The sequence below is a fragment of the Parus major genome, chromosome 5 (genome assembly GCF_001522545.3).
Source record: "Parus major isolate Abel chromosome 5, Parus_major1.1, whole genome shotgun sequence".
Classification (NCBI taxonomy): Eukaryota; Metazoa; Chordata; class Aves; order Passeriformes; family Paridae; genus Parus; species Parus major.
This window is the reverse complement of record NC_031774.1, coordinates 6581037-6599612: the sequence shown is the minus strand read 5'-3', so window position 1 is coordinate 6599612 and position 18576 is coordinate 6581037. Positions and strand designations below refer to the sequence as shown.

The 18576-nt window shown below is 56.4% G+C and overlaps 2 protein-coding genes across 5 annotated transcripts in view; both read right to left on the bottom strand.

Moving 5' to 3' along the window:
* Window positions 1–529: 529 nt before the first annotated feature.
* SYT12 (synaptotagmin 12) lies at window positions 530–12352 on the bottom strand. The gene is made up of 8 exons (XM_015630642.2): window positions 9304–12352; window positions 6688–6752; window positions 5207–5400; window positions 4508–4900; window positions 2239–2454; window positions 2024–2144; window positions 1732–1865; window positions 530–1172 (listed from the first exon to the last, which is right to left on the bottom strand). The coding sequence occupies exons 2-8, from the start codon at window positions 6722–6724 to the stop codon at window positions 999–1001; spliced, it is 1269 nt and encodes a 422-aa protein (XP_015486128.1). The 5' UTR covers window positions 6725–6752; window positions 9304–12352; the 3' UTR covers window positions 530–998.
* Window positions 12353–12484: 132 nt separating this feature from the next.
* The window catches only part of PTDSS2 (phosphatidylserine synthase 2), a 30055-nt gene continuing 23963 nt past the window's right edge, over window positions 12485–18576 (bottom strand). For 3 of the 4 annotated variants that reach the window (XM_015630639.2, XM_015630640.3, XM_033515291.1), the window contains exons 10-12: window positions 17194–17339; window positions 14154–14339; window positions 12485–13391 (exon numbers count right to left, since the gene is read on the bottom strand). In XM_015630639.2, coding sequence (XP_015486125.1) covers window positions 13247–13391; window positions 14154–14339; window positions 17194–17339 — 477 coding nt within the window. In that variant the 3' untranslated portion in view covers window positions 12485–13246. The remainder of the gene's footprint in view (window positions 13392–14153; window positions 14340–17193; window positions 17340–18576) is intronic. The other variant, XM_015630641.2, reaches the window with a different exon arrangement.

The following is an 18576-nucleotide window of genomic DNA, read 5'->3' as shown; positions in this document are numbered from 1 at the left end:
TCAGCCCAGTAATCCTCCGGCACCGCTCAGAGCTGGAGGGACGCGGTCTACACACGCTGCAGCCATTCCCTCCCCACCTGGGCCAGGGGCTCAGGAGGGGGCTCAGCCCTGCTCCAGGTGTGCCTGGGAATGGGAATAGGGATGGGGAAGGGAGCCCAAACCATGCCTTGGGTCGTAGGGCCAAGATGTTCCTCTCTATGCCCAAATCTTGGATAAAATGAGTTGCAGGGTAAATCACAGCCCAAGTCCAGGATTAGAGGCTGGAAAAAGCAATCGCCAGTTGTGAGAGTTGTGTTAAGGAGCAGGAATTTGCAATGCTGTCCTGAGCACTCTGAGGATAAGTTTGGGTTGGAAAAGTGGCTTGGGTGGGAAAAGCTCCCCCTGATCCTACTGGACATGTAGGGGATGATTCCCAGCATGGATCTGACCTCAGTCCCAAGAGGTTGGAAACCAATCCCTGCCTGTGCAGCCAGTGGAGATGGGGAGGGATTTACTGTGTAGGGAAACAGATGGGAGGAGAAGCCGTATGTAACAATTGATTTTCTGCTGTTATTGCTCCCTTTTTCCATTCTCACTGGAAACATTCCAACCCTGGCACAGCACACCAAAGTCACTACAAAAGATCCCCTCAGGATCACCACCCACGCCAGGCTGGCTTTTATCACCCCCCTCACGATTCCCACCCGAAAACCACCTTCCAAAGGAATCCTCCCCTCTCCCTCGCTCAGAGTCCGCGTTTGAGGATTCCACGGATTTCGAGGCCATTGGGAGCAGGTGGAATGCTCGGGAGCCATGGTTTGGGGAAGTTCCTGCTGATTCTGATCCATTCGGGCTCCTTTCCGGCAGGTCTGGCCCAGCGCATGCGGGGGTGACCCGGAACGTGCCCACGGAGCCGCTCTGTCCGTGCTCCAGGTGTTTTGGGCTCCTCAGTGCCGGCACCTCGTCCTCGTGCGGTGCCACCCAGTCCCCACTTCAGGCCCGCTGTCCCCAGACCCGGCCTAATTCCTGCGGAGCGGGTGCCACATGGAGACGGGCTTGCGGAGCGTGGCCAGCATCTGGTTCCAGTGCGTGGTGCCCATGCCGCTGGCCGCGGGCCCGATGAGCACGTGGCCCGTGTTGTCACCGCGCCCGTCCTCGCCGCTCTCGGCCACCGTCACACGCAGGGACAGCTCCTGGGGGGCACGGGGCTGTCATGGCCTCGCACAGACCCCCCCAGACACCTATCCCTGTGCCCTCTCCATGGGCATCCATGCATCACCACCCAGCCTGCCATGCCCCGTGTACACACTCTGTGCCCCCACCCTGTTCAAACCCACCCCCTGTTCTTGAAACCCCTCCAAATCCCTAAATACCCACCCTCATATACCCCACACACAGCTCCCTCTTTCCCCCACATCCCCTAAACCCATCTTTGCCCCTGTCCCCATATCAGACCGTCCCTGTGCATCCAACCCACACATCCACATCCTCCCCAAGAGTCCCCCACACACATCCCCCGTCCAGCAGCCATTCCCAGACATCCACACCTCTCCAAGCAGCCCCCACACATCCATATACCCCACAACAGCCCCCACACATCCACCCCAAACCAGACCCACACCCCCACAGCTCCCAGGATCACTCCCCAGAGCCCCACACCCCCAGGAGCTCCCCTCTGGAGGGCTTGGGGAGCTTGAGGAGCACTGGGATGTGTCCTCCCTCCCTCTCCAGCCATCCTGGGCTGGGCCAGACCTGGAGCACGATGGCCGGCACGGAGAAGATCATGGCCTCGTTGAACACGGGGTTGGTGTCTCCCCTCTTCACTGCTGTCTTCTTCTTGCTGATCTTCCTCCCGTCCTGCAGCAGGTACACCTTGACGAAGGGATCTGCTCAGAGGGCAGGAGAGGGATCAGTCACACGTGTCCCAGGCAATGTGGAGAAAGCGGGGGGACCCTTTTTGGTGTCAGGTCTGTCCTCACAGAGAGCCCTCCCGTGTAGCAAATCAGATAAACCAGGACAAACCCCACCACGGAGCCCCCCTCACCTGCAGTCACCTTCCCATTGCTCCACACAAGGTTCTTGGCTTTGACCACCACCACCGTGAGCCGCTCGGCTGTGGGCAGGTAACTCAGGGAGAGCAGGATCTCCCCCACCGTGTCCACCGCCTGTGGGACACAACATCCAGGACACAAGGTCCACCACACGACAACCTCCCACTGTCCCAAATCCCAGCTGGGAGATGGGACACTCCTGCCTCACCTTGTTGGTGTCCTGCAGGTAGAGCCAGGCGTTGAAGGGGCGCGTGGCCAGGTCCAGGTCAGAGAGCTTGAGCTCGGCCACGCCGGTGCTGACGCTCCGCTCGTCCTCGTCGATGCCGAAGACGGAGAAGCGCAGGCTGTTCTCCTCCAGCGCCGCCGGATCCAGCGGCACCGAGAAACGCTCGTCAAAGGCCACGGAGTAGGCACTCCTCTGGATCTGCCGTGGGAAGCAGGGACAGCCCTGGCACACACGGGGCTGGGTGCTGCTCCCCAGCTCTACCCCACCTCATGGGAATTGCAGGGAGTGCAGGGAGGCCATCCCCAGGGCACGCCCCATCCAATAGGGATGGTTTATTCCCGGCCTGACCACAGCAACTGCTCAGCCATTGGGATGAAAATCAGGGCTGTGACCTGCCCCAGTGCCTATTAATTATTTTAATTAGAGAATCGGCGTTGGCCCGGTGCTCTCAGATACATCCCAACCCCCTGGGAGTGCGGATGCACACCAGGGGACAGGATTTATGGCCACAAGGTGCAACCCCCAGACCTTCTCCAAGCAGAACCAACTCCTGAACGTGCCCAGTGGGAATGGTGCTGTTTGGCTGCTGTTGTCCCTGTGTCATGTCATTCTCTGGGAGCAGAGGCAGCAGCAGCTCCCGTGGCTCCTCCTGCAGGTGCTGATCCCAAAGAATCGGCCAAGGGAAAATGCTCTGAGGTCACAAATTTAGGGATTTTTCTTTTTTCCCTACTCCAGCCCTGTTTCACATCCAAGATGTCGTAGGCAAACCAGGGGTTTGTCCCATAGGATGGAAAGTTGTAGGATTGGATAGCATGGAGCTAAGTGGAACCACCAGCTCCCCAAAGCCACCCAAACCTGGGTGGAGAAGGGACTCCTCTGTGGGGCTGTGTCACCCCAAAAGCCCCCCGGGAGAGGGTTCCTCTGCCCCAAGGACTCTCTCCTGTCTCAGTCTGCTCCTAGCCCTGGCTCCATCCCTGGGAGGAAGGACACAAAGGCAGCACCTGCCATTCCTGCCTTCTTAGTCCAGGCTCTCCCACTGGATACCACCAACCTCCAGAGTCCCTGGGGGATTGAAGTTCCTCTGTGTGAAGAGCAGATTTTAAAGCCCTACAGATTTTACAGACTGTCTGTCTGCAGCCCACGGTGTATTTTGGGAGCTCTGGATCAAGTACAACCAAACAGGAACTGCTATTTAAAATCCCTCCAGAAGCACTGGGAAAAAAAAGCAGCTGGGCCTTTATAGCCATGGCCTTGGGGCAGCCGAGGAGGTAAATTGTGCTGGTGAATTATAAATAATGACACTAAATAATAAATAACTCCAGAGCATAAATAAAGAGGCAGAGATTTGGATGGAAAAATGGTCTAAAAGGGCACTGTGGAAATATTTTGGAGGCAGCAGCTGGTTTGTGTGGATGGAGCAGCACCTCCCCCCCAGTGGAGAGGTGCTTTAATGGAATGCAAATTCCTACTCCTTGCTGGAATATCCTGATTGAATCAAACTGACTGCAATAAAAAAGCTGCTGGAAGAAAACTTTCCAAAAGCAGCTTTTGAGGCACTTAAAAAGTGAGGTTTTGCCCCAGATCCAACCTTGGTTGTGGCTGCCAGTGCTGCCACATGGATTTTCCACAATCCTTTGTGGGGAGGGAACAGCGTTGGGACTGCTGTGGGAAGGAGAGGGACTGTGGGGACTCAGGGGACTGTGGGGCCATGGCAAGACACCAGTAGCACCTGCCCAAACTGCCACTGGCACCCAAATCCCATCCAAGGCCACTTCCTCCCCGTGCTACTGCATCCTTCCCACAGCAGGGACAGTCAAGCAGGAGAACTTGCCACCAGCCACGCTCGGAGATGACAAAGTCAGCCCAAATCCCAGCCAAGGGGGAGACATTCCTGCCTCTGCTACATTTCTGATATGCAAACCTGCCTGGGACACCCCTCAAAATCCTGTGCCAGCCCAGAGCTCTCTGCACCCAAATCCCATCACCGCTGTGGGGAGATGAGACCCACCCCAAAATCCCGTGCCAACCACATCCAGCCTTGAACTCCGTGCTCCCAAACCCCGCCACTGCCTTGGGGAGCTGGTATCCCCCAAATCCTGTGCCAACCATTTCCGATCCTGGCGTGCCTGGAGCTCCCTGCTCCCAAACCACACCACTTCCTTGGGGAATGCGGCCAAGGAACGCTGCCACGCAAAACGCCACGTGTGCCCAGGGGTCTGTGGGGATGTCTGGGTGGGAATGAGGGGCTCACCCGGGAGATGCCGACGATCTGCTCGGCCGGGAGGAGGCTGATGCGCATGAAGCAGGACTCGAAGCGCGCATCCTCCTTCTCCAGCAGGTCCTTGCCCTGCAGCAGCGTCACGTGCAGGGCGGCCGCCCTCCCGTCGTACTCCATGGACACCTCCACCTGCCCCACCGTGAAATCCTGCCCGAAGTTGTTCCCGATGGACGAGATGGAGTTGAGGGAGTCGGCCGAGATGGATTTCCGCAGGGGGCCGTAGTGGGCCAGGCCCAGGTCTCTGCCCATCAGCTCCAGGCTGCCCAGCTCCTGGATGCTCTCCAAGGTGTCCTCTGCCCTCAGGCTGCTCTTGCGGGACGAAGAGCTCCGACCTGGAGCCCGCTGCGAGCCCGGGGCCAGCCCTCGCTGCCAGGGAGAGGGAAGCAGGCTGTGCCATCCATGCCATCCCTCCGTGCGGAGCCGGACAGCTGGGCTTCTCCGCCGCCTCCTTGGATGCATCCCGGCCCCTGCCTGGCCTCAAGCTGCCGCGGCAGCGAGCCCGGAGCTTCCCGCAGCTCCCAGCTCCAGCGGTCCCCCCCCAAAAGCTCCGGCAGCACCAGGCTGGTGCCCGTGGCTCTTCCCCCCGGCGAGGGGATCCAGGAGATATTCCCAGCCCTCCCGCATCCCGCGCTCTGCAAAGGGAAGGAGACAAGCGCGGCTTCCCCCCCTTACCTTGTTCCTGATGTCCGGGCACGCCGCTCCGTACTTCTGCTCCAGGTACCGGTAGTCATAGTTGGGGAAGGGGGAAGGGGCCGGGTAGCTCCCGGAGCGCCAGAGCTTCCACAGGTTGATGGCCGCGATTCCCAGCAGCGCCAAGGCGCCGGCGGCGTAGAGCCCGATCTCCCACCGCGGCGGGCTGGAGGCCACTGCAGGGGACAGGGGGCTCCGTGAGCTGGTCGCAATCCCGGGAATGAACCTTCAGCCTCGGCTGCTTCCACGCCGGGAACTCGGCTCCAAGCTCCGAGGATGGGATGGGCCGAGGAGGGGATAAACCGCAGCTCCCACCCGGGTGGCTGCAAACGGGTCAGGCAGAGGCTGTGCCGGCCAAAAAGTGGCAGCTCTGGCTTGGCTTTCCCGGGAGATGAAGTTCTCCTGTGTCCCAGCCCCTCTTCCCAGCGAGTGGCTGTGTCACTCCCGAGGTGCCGGGGGTCCCTTTGCCAGCTGCGGCTCTGTGCCACTGACAGATGTGCCCAGCGCACATCTGCATCGCCCTCGGCCCAGCTACTGCCTGGGGATGCCACGGAAAGGCGGGACGAGGGAAAAACCAAAGGAAAAGCTGCTGGAAACAGGCAGAGCCCCGCGGGTGCCGGCGGAGCGAGCGGGGAGGGAGCGCCGGGCTGGGCTGCGAGCGGTTCCTGCTGCATTGCACCAGCCTCCATCACTCCCGCACCGAACCGGCACCAGCCGCCCCGTGCAGCACAGGAAAAGGGGGAAAGAGAGGATTTCTCATCCCGGAGCGCTGCCGGGGAGTCCTCCGGCATCATCACGCCGCAGAGCTCCCTCCTTCGGAGCTGGAAAAAGCCCAAAGCCGAGGCTGAACTCCCACATCGCATCCGAGCGCAGGGACAACCTGCTGCTCCCCCCAGCCCTCCTCCAGCGGGAACAGCAGAAGGAACTGAGTACTCGCACCCAAAGCACCTGCTTTGGATCCCAGGAGCAGCCCACAGGCATCTGCGAGGTTAAACATTGTGATGGGACCCGGGTCCTGCTTCATCCACCCTGACCCAAAACCCTAAAGGGCTCTGCTTTATCCCTGCATCCCGACTGAGGATGCTGCGGGAAGCAGTTGGAGGTTTCCCGTGCCAGAGCTCCCAGGCTCCTGCTATGGTGGAGGGGTAAAATTTGAAATAAAAAATAGCAGAATAATCTTTTACTGGCTCTGAGGAACTCCAAGTGCAAATCCCAGCTGAACTGGAAACTGCTTCCCCCTCACTCCAGCTCGTTTCCGAGGGCTGAGCACTCACATTGGAAAACTTAGAGGTTTTAAGGGTTTTACCCTTGTTTTAGGAAACAAAACCCAGCAGGCACATGGAGCAGAGGGTTTTCCCCACGGAAGGCAGTGAGGACCTGCCAACCCTTCCCCAAAAAATCCTCAGTGTGAGCACCAGCAGCTCTGCCCCAAACCCTTCCTGGGCTCCCTGGGGAGGACTCACCACTGAAGCGGGATCTGCTTACGTGCCCAGTGTCCATGGCAAACGCTCCCTGCGAGCGGGACAGCCTGGAATGCGTGAGACACAGCGTTAGGATGAAGGGGAAGAACTGAAAAATGAATGCCTTGTGATTTTCCAGCAGGGATGCTCCATCACTGCTCCCCCTCCATCACTCCCAGCCTTGGCTCCGCTTCCAGGCGCTGAGCAAACGAGCTGAAGCCTTTCAGCCACCGGCAGGAGCTGAAGGAGGGACAGGAACCCTCGGGAAGGGGCAGAGCCGCTCGATTTACCTCGGGAGCCTTTAAACGGGCGACATTCCCAACCTCTCAGCGTGTGTACATTGCCCCTCCAGGAGCCCTTTGCTGCTTTTCCAGCTGAAATCTTCCTTTGCCTCCTGCAGCTTCCCAGCCTCTCCTGAGGCTTTGCCCTGGCCCCTGCCGAGGGGGCCAGCCCTATTCTCCCAGTTTGTGGGTTTCAGGGGATGTTACTCCCCAGGAATCAGCTCCTGCAGCAGGAAAGCTCCATGGCCTTCCCCCACAAAAGGGTTTTCCACAGTCAAGTCAAAAAGAAGCCACTCTCCCAGGCAGATCCTAGCACAAGGCACCATGGATGCTGAGGAGGATTTATCCAAGCTGCTACTCCTGAAAAGAGGGGTTTGAGATCCCCAAAAACACCCAACAAGCAAATCCAATGGGAACTGAGCAGCACCCCTTGTTCTCTGGCATCTGTGCCAGGGAATCACAGACCACAGAGAGCTGGTGGGATCCCACAGAACCCCAAGGGGACGCAACCTCAGCACTGGACCTAAACCCCCACACACCCCCCTCGGAGTGCCCCAGCCCTTCTCCAAAATTCCCAAAGCCCACTCATGGAGCTGGATTGGCCTCAGACAGATGGTTCTGCAATACTTGGGCCCCACCTTCCAGCTCCCCTTGGGTGCTCACAGCCTCAGGCACTGGGTGGGGGGGAGCAGTGATCAGCTCCCCCCAAAACCACCCAGGCTTGGATTTCAACAGGCAAAAGTGGAAATTTCATGGCATGGAATATCAGCTGTGATAGCTTGGCTTCCTGTGGCAGGGCACACAGCCTATCCTTGGGATAACAGGAGGAAGGGGAGCCCTAAATGTAACCCAAAGTGACAGCGATGCTGGGATGGGGCTGGGAGATGCCCAGTCCCTCCCCACCCTCCTCTCTTTGGCACAAATCTCCCTGTGCAATGGATGAAACACTCCTATCCTGGCTGAGAACGAGCTGAGCTCATGCTATGGGCTGAGCTCAGCTCAAGGCCCGCTTTGCTGTTTAGTGCTGAAAACTGACATCTTAACAGAGTATCGTGATGGAGATTTACCCTAAACTGCCTTTTTTTATGCCCTGGAAAGCCCCTGTGCCCAAGCAAGGCACTATGTTCCTCTCTCTGCTTCCCAATTATTTTTAATAAGAAAACAGCAAAGTTTTCAGGACTGACTTTCCCTGCAAGACAAACATCCCCTTTAAACCCCTTCCATCTCTCTTCCCAGTTTCTTCAGGAAATTAGAAGGACTTTGTAATTTTTCTTTCCTTTCAGAGCTCTCCCCAAAACCTCCCTCTCTAATGAGCTCTAAGCATCAAGTTAAGCAGATTTCCAAGGCATCACCTGGAAAGAGACTGCAGTGCTCAGCACTGGGATGAAACCCAGAGGTATTTTCCTATTAGGAAAACAGCATCAATCTCTCCTGAGCAAGGAAACGGGGGTGGAGGTGCTCAGGGAAGGATTTATGTCTTTTTTTTGTTAACTAAGCTCTTCCCTGGAGCATTGCACCGAGCTGCTCTGACATCCCCCTGACCTGCTGCTCAAATCCCTGGGAAATCAAGCCTGAGGCATTGGAAAGGGAAGAGGCACCACTCTCCCGCTGCCGGCAGCACAGGGATTGATGGATTTTTCACCCACAGACCTCAAGATCAGGCTGCAGAGCCCTGGTTTGGGGTGCAGAGTCCCAGGTTTGGGGTACAGAGCCCTCTCCGTCCATCTCAACACCCCAATGCCAGGGCAGCTTCATTTTCCTTGGGAGCTGCTGCAGAGCTCAGGTCCCTCTTCCTGCTTGGAGGGACAATAAAACAGCTCAACGAGGTAGAGAAAAACAGCATCAAAGCCACCTGTCTCCCCTGGAAAAGGGGGTCCCCCAGCCTTCACGGGGTTGTCACCTCGCTGCCGCCAAGGCCACAGGCATAGCAACCCCAATTGCTGGTCCCAAAGCACCCGGACCAACCTGGCTATGACCCCCCCCAGCACACTGCAGTCCCCAAACGTCCCAACCCAGGTTCCAGCGATCTCCTTGCTCATCCTCCCTCGCTGTCCTGCCCCAGACACCCGTGGCCGGTGTGCTGAGCCGGGGCTAAGCTCGGCTCAGCGGTGGTGCCGGTCCTGCAGCGCTGCTCTGCCAACCCCTTCCACCGCTCTCCTGCCCTGCCCGGCCTCCATCCGCAGGCCACAGAAGCGGGATGGAGTTTGCTCCTGGCACGAATAAAGACGCACCCCAAACTTGCCAAAACAGAAGGATTTGGGCTCTGCTCTCACCCATCGCCCTCCCCAGCCCCCACAGGGGACACATCCCACCCGAACCGGTGCCCCCCGCGCTTTACCTGGACAGGTACAAATCCTCAGGGATCCGCGGGGAGCGCGGGGACCCCCGGGCGGCCCCGGCATCCGCCGAGCTGTGTCCGCTCCCAGGGGGGAGGGGGGGCCCTGCGACCCCCGTGGCCCGCCCGGCCGGCGGTGGGGACCGGGCAGAGCCCCCCGCACCGCCCGCGGGTCCCCGAGCTCAGCCCCGGGATCCACGGGACTCCCCAACCCCGGGATGCTTCCCGGCCGCGGGGACCGGGCAGAGCCCCCCGCCGCTGCCCGGGGGTCCCTGCGGCTCCAGAGCCCAGCCCCGGGATCCGGGATGTGCCCCCCGGAGCCGGGATGCTTCCCGGCGGTGCGGGACCGGGAGCGGCTCCGCTCCCTCGGCCAGCCCAGCCCGGGGCGGAGCCGCAGCTCATCCGTGCCATGAGCTGGGCGGTCTCTGCGCCTCCCCGGGCTTGGCTCAGCCCAGCCCGAACCCCCCGGCAGAGCCTGCCCACCCCGGGGGTCTCTCACTCTGGTTTGCCTGGCAGGCTCCCAGCTTTCCGGAGGAAGTTGCCATAAAAAAACAAACAAAACAAAACAACCCCAAAACAACCCAACAAAATTCACCCCAAACCCCTGCGAACGCACCCCAAATCAAATCCCAGCCAGGAGTGAGGAGGGACAATGCCAAATCCCTCCTCCCACCCCAGAGACCCTCTGCTGTGTGCTTGGCCATACCAGGCTTTCCCAATTCCCACTTCCCAGGGACTCCCCGGTCCATCCACATCTCTGCATCTCCAGCTGCTCCTCCCCACGGACCCTGACGAGTGCTTCTCTCCACGGGGTCCCATGTCCCCTCCCCTTGTCCCTCAAAGGTGCAGAGCCCCTCGTGCTATCTGGATCACCACCCCAAAGCCGAAGCCTTGGGTTCTCCCTTGTCCCAAACAGGTTCCAGGTGTGTGTCCCTCCTGGCCACGGGGACACCTGGGGCTGTCCAGCAAGGTCTTGGCTGTGGATGTCCCTAAGAAAAACCATCAGATCCTCTCCCTCTGCAGCAGAACGTGGAACCTTTTGGGATCTGGCCCCAAAAGCCCCTTGGACAGTTTGGCTCCACGCCCACCACACCAGGAGCATTGGAAAGACTGTGCCTTCACACCCTCCTGTGGGATCTTCCCTTTCCCTGCCTTCATGTCCATGGCTTCAGCCACCTCACCTTAACGTCAGGCGACTTCTAGGACAAGGAGCAATTTCAGGCAGCAGGAGAAACACTTTTGCTTGGAGAAAATGGAGTAATTGCGATTTTGTGGGGAAAAAACACCCACACGAACAGAAAAGGTGGGGTCAGAGGCCACAGACCAGTGTGACATTCCAGGATCTGTAATTCCCAGGAACATTCATACCCAGCCACAGGGCCAGGCTCCCTGCTCTGTAAAGATCCAGGGAGGGCAGCACTGGGAGATGCCCCCATGATCTTCCTGGTAGGAAGTTCATTTTCAGGGAGAAAACACAGCAAGTTTTGATTGCACCCAAAATGCTTCCTGGGTGGGAGAGCTGCCTCCTCTTGCAGCCAAGGCTCCTTTCCATGAGGCTTCCTGGCTCTTCCTCTGGGTACAGCTGGAAAAGAGCAGGCCATGGTCCTTCCCCACTTCCCAAAGCTCCCCTGCATCCCCAGGGACGTGGCAGGATGTCCCTCTACAGGACAGCCTGGGACCCAGCACCCTCCTGCAGGGCACCTCAGGGCTCACCACTCCAGACTCCAGGCAAAAGTGACCCCCAGAGCTGTTCCTGACAGGATTGGATCAGGCTGAGGTTCAGAAATCCCCAAGCTGGGCACCTGGATTCACACAGCCTCACACAGACACCAGCTCACCTATTAAAAACTCCTCCTTTTTAAAGCAAACACTTACCTTTGGCCAAGCTCTCCATGAAATTGGTGACCACAGGTGGGAGACCTGTTCCAGGTGAGCTGGACACTCCTGTGTGGGAGCAGGAGCCAGCCACCTCTGCCCTCTCCACAGGGAGGGTCCCATTTTAGGCCACACCAAATGTTATTCCCATGAGGACTCCTGGCTTCCTTCCACCTCCTCCCTATGAGGCTGCTCTGAGACTGCTCCGAGAAGATCACAAAAGGATTCCTGAATCCAGGCATGTTTGCAGTGACCAGAGCCCACATTTTCCCTGAAAGCTTGGACACATTCCTTACCTCAAGGCCCAGCACCCAGCCACCCATCCTGTGTGCTGGAGGGGACACAGCCCGAGCCCCCTCAGCCCCCTGGCTCCGTGTTTGAGGTGACAAGAGAGGACCCACAGGCACTCATTGTCCCAAAGGACAAATGAGCACACAGAACTACATGGACAGGATCCAGACTTAACCCTGGGATCCCTTGGATCAGACAGATGAGGCAGTGGCTCACATATGAGGTCAAAGCTCCCAGATCTTTCTGGATATTCCTCACCAGGTGTTGCCAACAGGTAAGTAGCCCTTTGGTGAGGGGGGTGCAGTGACAAGTATCCCCAGGTCACCTGGCCACCTCCCCAACTGGGGATCCCTGACTTCCAGACTGCTCATTGCCCACTTTTTATAGGTGGAAAGTATCTGAGACACTAAAACTGGGAATGCTGGCTGTCATTCCCACACAAGACCCAACAGGATTAAAAACACAGATGTGCGCTGGGCAGCAGCTCTGCGACCTCCTGCCACTTCAAAAGTTCAGGTTGTACTCTTGGAATTGTACTGTTTGTGTCATTTTCTTCTGGATAAACACTTGCCTGAAAAACAGGCAGATTGGATTAAGCAGTGACAGGGTGACGTCAGTGCCCAGGACAGCGACGCGAGGGCTCGGAGCAGAGGGTACAGAATCCATGTGGATTAGTGGAGCTCTCACATTTTGGAATAATGACCTGGGGAAACAAAGCAGCCCAGGCTTCCAATTCCCTTTCCAGGATGCTGAGTCACCAGCAGAAACACTGCCTGGCTCAGGATGCTCCTTGGCTGTGCTGTGCCAGGGACGTGCTTGGCCTGGGCCTGCTGCTGGCAGGGGGGACAGGGATGGGGGCGTGACACTGCAGCATCAGAAACCCCTCCAGGAGCTGTCCTGGAAGGAACAGGGCAGGGACAAAGGGCACTTTGAGAGAGCCCAGAGAGCAAACCCCCCGTGGTGAGGATGCAAACCCAGCTGAGGATAAAGCAAAGAACTCCAGACTGATGGGACGCTCCCAGTTTCTGCTTGTGACACATTTTACTCCGCAGAGCGAAGGCAGGTTAACCTTTCTCACTTCACCTTCCCTTACATTTACGAGATGACCAAGACTAAAAGAGAAATTAAAAATAAGAGCTAAGGAGAAGTTGTCTGTCTGCCCAGAGCTGGGACACACCACCCACGTGCCACAGGCTGCTCCAGGATCTCGGAAGTCAGTGGGATGCCCTGCGGAGGGGCTGGACCAGCAGTGTGGTGTGGTACATCCCGTGCAAGGAATGCAGCTCGGCCACACGTCCCCGTGTACCCACGGTCACCTCGCTCAACACCTCACCCAACCCTCCTCCACAGCTCCAGGTAGTTCCAGCAGGAGGAACAGAATTCACTTCCTATGCCTGGTCTCTGTACACTCCAAAACAAGTGTTCCTAATGCCCAAACGCCCCACGGAGCTCTCAGTTCCCTGGGAATGGAGCAGCAGATCCCTGTGTGCCGTGCTCTGAGCCCCGTCTCCACACCTGGTTCCGAGGAAGACACACAGCAGGCGGTGAAGGCCCCGCCCCGCGTGCGGGGTCAGCGCTGACCTCCCTCCACAGACCTCCTCCAGCCCTGCCCGGATGCCACGAGGAGAGAAGGGGGCTGTGTCAGTGCCATCCTCCCCCGAGAGGATTCCCACGCGCTGGAACGCTAACAATGACAATTAGGAGTTAGGTAGGATAAGGTTGGGACTGTGCACCAGGCCCGCTCGGGCACCACGAGTTCCTGTCAGTCCTGTGTCGGCGCTCAGAGCTTCCTCTCCCGGAGTTTGCTCCCGTTGGGCTCATCCAGCAGGGCTGAGTGTCCATCCCCGTTGCTCAGGCATTTGTCCTTCTCGTGCCTGTGCTCCTGCTTCTGCCGCCGGATCTCCTTGTACCGCAGGGTGATGTCCCTGCAACACACACAGCACACAGTTTCAGCCTGCAGGACCCACGGCAAGGGAACCTCTCTGCTCGGAGCTTCCTGAGGATAACAACTCACTGGAGCCTCTGGCTGAGCATTTCTGCAAGTGCTGATGGCACTGATTCACTGGCAGTTTGTGTTTCTGACCGGTGGCCTGGCTCTTCCCACCTCTGCCAGAGCACAACAGCCAAACCTGCAGGAGCAGCCACTGCTGCCCCCTACACACAGCACTGCACTGCAAGCAACTGTGGAATGGTTTGGGTTGAAAGGGATCCTAAAGCCCATCCCATTCCACTCCATGCCATGAGCAGGAACACCTTCCACTATCCCAGGCTGCTCTATCCAACCTGGACTTGGATATTTCCAGGGATGGGGCACCCACAGCTTCTCTGGGCACCCTGTGCCAGGGCCTCTCCACCCTCATTTTTCCCCACAGCACATCTAACCCTGCCCTCTGTCAGTACGGAGCCATTCCCCCTTGTCCTGTCCCTCCAGTCCCTCTCCAGCTTCTGTGTGGGTCCCTTCCAATACTGGAAGGCTACAAATTCCTCAGGCCCTGTGCAGCTGCTTTCCATGATCCAGACAGGAAACTGCCAGGATCAGGCCCAGAGAGCTCCGTTTATTTCAGAACCTGCAGCCAACTAGGAGAGCTGTGCTCTCTCCCCAGGCAGTCCCAGGGAGCACATTTGAGCATGGGGGTTGAACAAATCCTCCTAAAACCCTGGCCAGCCCCAAACACAGCCCCACCCACCGAATGAAGAAGCGCCAGGCCGTCCAGGTGAGCACCAGGATAATCCCCAGGATCCAGCACTGGGTGATGTAGAAGGGCAGGGAGAGGGTGAGCGTGTAGGGATCGTACTTGACGACGATCAGGAACTCTGTGGCAGTAATAGCAGCAACCAGCCAGGCCTGCTGGCCCAGCTTCTTGTGGAACTTCCTGCAGGAGAAACAGAGACAAAAACATTTCATTGCTGTAAAATTAGGGATGTGGAGAAATTGGCACAAAAAGACAGCTGGGGCAGTGTTTTCATTCAGCTCTGCACAGTCCTAGAAGTCTAGTTCAGATCACACACGCACTAAGGCTCTGCAGGATGACACTTTCATGTTGGCGTTACTTCAATTTCCTCTCTGAGTCTCTGAAAGCAAGAAAAGTTAAACTTCATCACCACACAATGCAGGGAAGTGCCCCCATTCCCAGGTAAATCCACATGAAACGATTCTCTGACCAGCCTGAGACCAGCTGATGTTCAGGGAATGGTTCCAAACAGGAACTTCTCAGACACGAGGCCCAGAGCCATGTTTGACACCAACCTATCGTGCAAACTACACCGAACCATCCAAATACACTGGGAAAAAATATGGAATGAATCAAGTGTAGGTGATTGCTGATGCAGAGGGGATGAGTGCATTCCTTCATAAAAGGTATCCTGCCTGGATCAGCTTGGATAAAAGGGCTGCAGAAACTGCTCCAGGTGGTGACAGATTAAATGGGCAGAGACCAGCCCTAACCCACAGGCAGAGAGATGAAAGGAAGCAGCAGATCTCTCACAAGGGATTCCAGCTGCTGGGATGACGAGGGCAGCTTTCTGCTCTGCTGGGCTGCTTCCTCCTCTGCCATCCTTTCCCTGACAACAGAATCAAAGATAATCCCAACACAAGAGCTGGACAGCCCCTAAGGCTGCCGAGGAAGAGAGCTTAGTTTCCTGCCTGAATACTCAGGAAAGATGCAAAAGATTTTTCTCCTGATGAAGGAGATAGAAATTCATGGCCTTGATGCAGACTCCTTGGAGGTGACAGGAAGATTCCAATCAGGAATGTGTGACTAGGTCAAATGCTACAAACGCATCAAGACACTCCTGGTCAGGAACATTTCACACATCCAGTCCTCGGGAACTCGGAGGCAGCGTGTGGTGTGTGAGGGCTGAAGAAAGCTTTACCCCTCTTCTGGGACTTCACAATTCCTGGCACCACTTTGTCGCCACTTCAGCCCAAAGTCCTGCAAGCAAAGCCCCAGAACTGCCTGCAGATACTCAGAATACTGAACGGGAAAAAGAATTCTTCATGCTGGAATTTCACTGCTTTCTAGCATTTCTAGCAAACATTGCAGGGCTGGCTGAAGAGACCTCATCAGTCCACCCCAGACAATCCCATCACCACCAGACAAGGCAGTGAGCCACGTTTTTGTCAAGGAAGGTCAGTGGAATATTCCAATCTTTGAGCATTAAGAGCTTCCAAAAGGAAAAGGTCAGCAAGGTTTCCCATGTGATGTAAGCTGGGAGCCTCTGGTACAGCCCGCTCTTCCCAGCAGGAATAATGCACTGACTTTTGTAAATACAAACATGGAGCAAATCATGCTTCCCCTGCTCTTCCCCTACAACACCATGGCAAGAATCCTGAAGGATCCTTGGCTTGAAATGATGGGCAAAGGAAGACGGTAAATGGGGGCAGATCCTCTCTGCCTGGATGTCCTGGAATGCAGGAAGGAATTACAAAACCCTCCGTAGAGAAGGCACCAGGTAAGAGCAGGTGCTCAGCTCTGATGTCAGCTCTGGGGGGCATCAAGAAGAGCCAGGAACCCCAGGATGTGGGGGCAGTCACCTCCCCCAGCAGGGAACACGGCAGAAGGTGGTGGCAGTGACAGGGGACGGTGCAGCTCGGGATGAGCTGCTCCAGCTCGTGGAAAGAACAGCAACAATCGGAACCAGGGATGAGGCACTGGCAAGGGATGGCTCTCCCAAACTCCAGTGTTATGCCATGTGGCTGAACAGAGGGCAAAGGAGCTTTTCCAACCCAAACACAAGAAGATGAATGGTGCTAAGGAGAGGAGCTCAGCAGCGAGGCAGAGACTCTTCTTACCTGTGAGTTGGAGGCACGTCCCAAACCAGTAGGTCCAACACCAAGGGCAGGGCATCCTGCCCCTGCGGAATGTCCTGAATTCCGACTAAGCAATGTGGGCTGGCCCTTCTTCCCAGTTCTAGGAGTCAAAGCCTTGCAAGGGAAACTGATCTTCAGACCATGTTGGAACCCTAAATTCTGAACACAGACACTTTTTTGCGTTGGTCAGCGACAGACAATGAACGCCCCTGGAAGCCAGGCGGTGCCTTAGGCTGAGGATGTGGGCTCAGGCAGGTTGTGACATTAAAAGAAAAGGTGATTTTGAGAACAAAGCTTTCTCAGCTCTCACATGGTCTGCAGAAACAAAAGCAGTGAGGACAAATATGATGCTGAGGTGGGAACAGTCTCAAGTACATGCACTGCTGCGTGTGGTGCCTGACCTGCAGCACATCCTGCTACTGAGGGCCTCTGACCTACAAGAGGATGCCAGGAGAGCTCCAGAGGGCAGGGGGAAGACAGCTCAAGGAAAGAAGTGCCTTTAAGAATCACATTTTCTTAACCTGGGCCCCGATGTCCCCAAAGGGCACATCCAAGGACTGCAGTTCCTGGCTCTTGGTCTGGAATCATCTGGAATCAGAGCACAGCGCTCCTCTGCCCACGAGCCAGGGGCACTCCAGCTCATTTCCACATTCCCTTCTCCACAGAGAGATCATTTACCAGACACTGAGGTTAACACAGTGCACACACAATGCCCTTAACAACAGCTGCTCTCTGACCAGGGGGAGTGAGAGTGGTACCTCCAAAACAAAGGAACACGAAGCGGATGCTTTGGGATTAGGCCTTTTCTGTCCCTGACAAGCTGAACTGGTGCCCGAGATGGATGCCAGCAAGCTGGAGCAAGTTCAAAACAAAGCACGTGGAGCTCGACATGGGAAGAGCAGAGAGGTGGGGCTTACGGGTCGTCCATGAAGTCATAGATCTCCCTCATGGCCACTCCTCCCACGTTGACAAAAAACACGAGGCGTAGCAGCACCAAGTAGTGTTCAGGGGGCATCCACAGCACAAACTTCAGGTAAAACGTGTTCAGCTCTGCCAATAAAAACTGGGAGAAGGGACATTGGAATTACATTTGGAAAATACCACTGGATGAAGCCTGGAATGCCCCTCTCTCCCTGAACAGCTCCCCCTCTGCATTTCTCAGCCCTGCTCAGTATCACCGAGTGAACCATCAGCACCAACCCAAAACCAACTGGGTTTTTAAGCATTTCCTCTACTTTGGAAGAGGCACTAAAAACACAGCAAAAAGCTGGACAAGCAGCACCCTCAAATTTCAAGCAAGCTTTTGAACTTCAAACAAAGAGCCCAAAGTACCTGCACAAACACTGAGGACAAATCCCAAAAGCACAATTTTTCCTTTCCTTTTAAACCCAGCTGAGGGAGCCCCACCACTACAAGAGGCACGAGCTGCACATCCTGGGGGGCTGGGCTGGGTTGTTTCTTCTCAGTTATGCAAACTCACCCTCAAAGCCAACTTGGGAAAGTTGATTATACATTAAGAGCAAAATGTTCTCTCGAGCAGCTGCCCTGGCAATGTGCTTAAGGGAGCAGAGACACCAGACTGTCACTTCAAAAGAAGTGGTAACAAAAAGCATTAAGCATTGCTGAAGCACAAGGAGTGAGCCAGAACCTGAAGCTGCTTAGAAACTGTCAGCTGAAGCTGGGATGTGCTGAAAGAAATCTAATCCCACAGTCCAGTATAAACTCACTGGGATCTCTGTTGCAGCAGCACCTAAACCCCAATTTCTTCAGGGTGCAACCAGCAACCTTTTGGGGAAATATCTTATTTTATTTATACTTTTAGTCCTCCCACAAAGCAGGCCTGCTGTGCCACGTGAGCTTGGCCAATGTGTCCTGCAGCAGGAATCGGGCACTGAGAGCTTGTTCTGGCAAACACAGAGCTCTGTCCTGTGCCACTGAACCTGGTTCATGCCCGGTGCCTCTGGATCACAAGCGTCACGGGGATGGATTTAGTTACATTTCACAGCTCCTGGGTTGAGATAAGTTTGAGTTGCTCAGAGCAGAGCCAAGTGACATCCCATGGATGGCACAAAGGCCAAAGTCCCCTGGCTGGCAAAGGGGCAGAAGTGGGAAAAAGGCATTTAAACTTCCCAGTTTACCCTCCCTATCAGTGTCACATGGGTGATGAGTTCAGTTGCACAGGCACAGGAATGAATTTCAGATGCTGCATTCCCAGCATGAAACAACTCCACCCACTCAGGTGCTGTGTGTGCAGTGAAACGCAAAAAAACCTCAACAAAACATCAAAACAAAAAAATCTA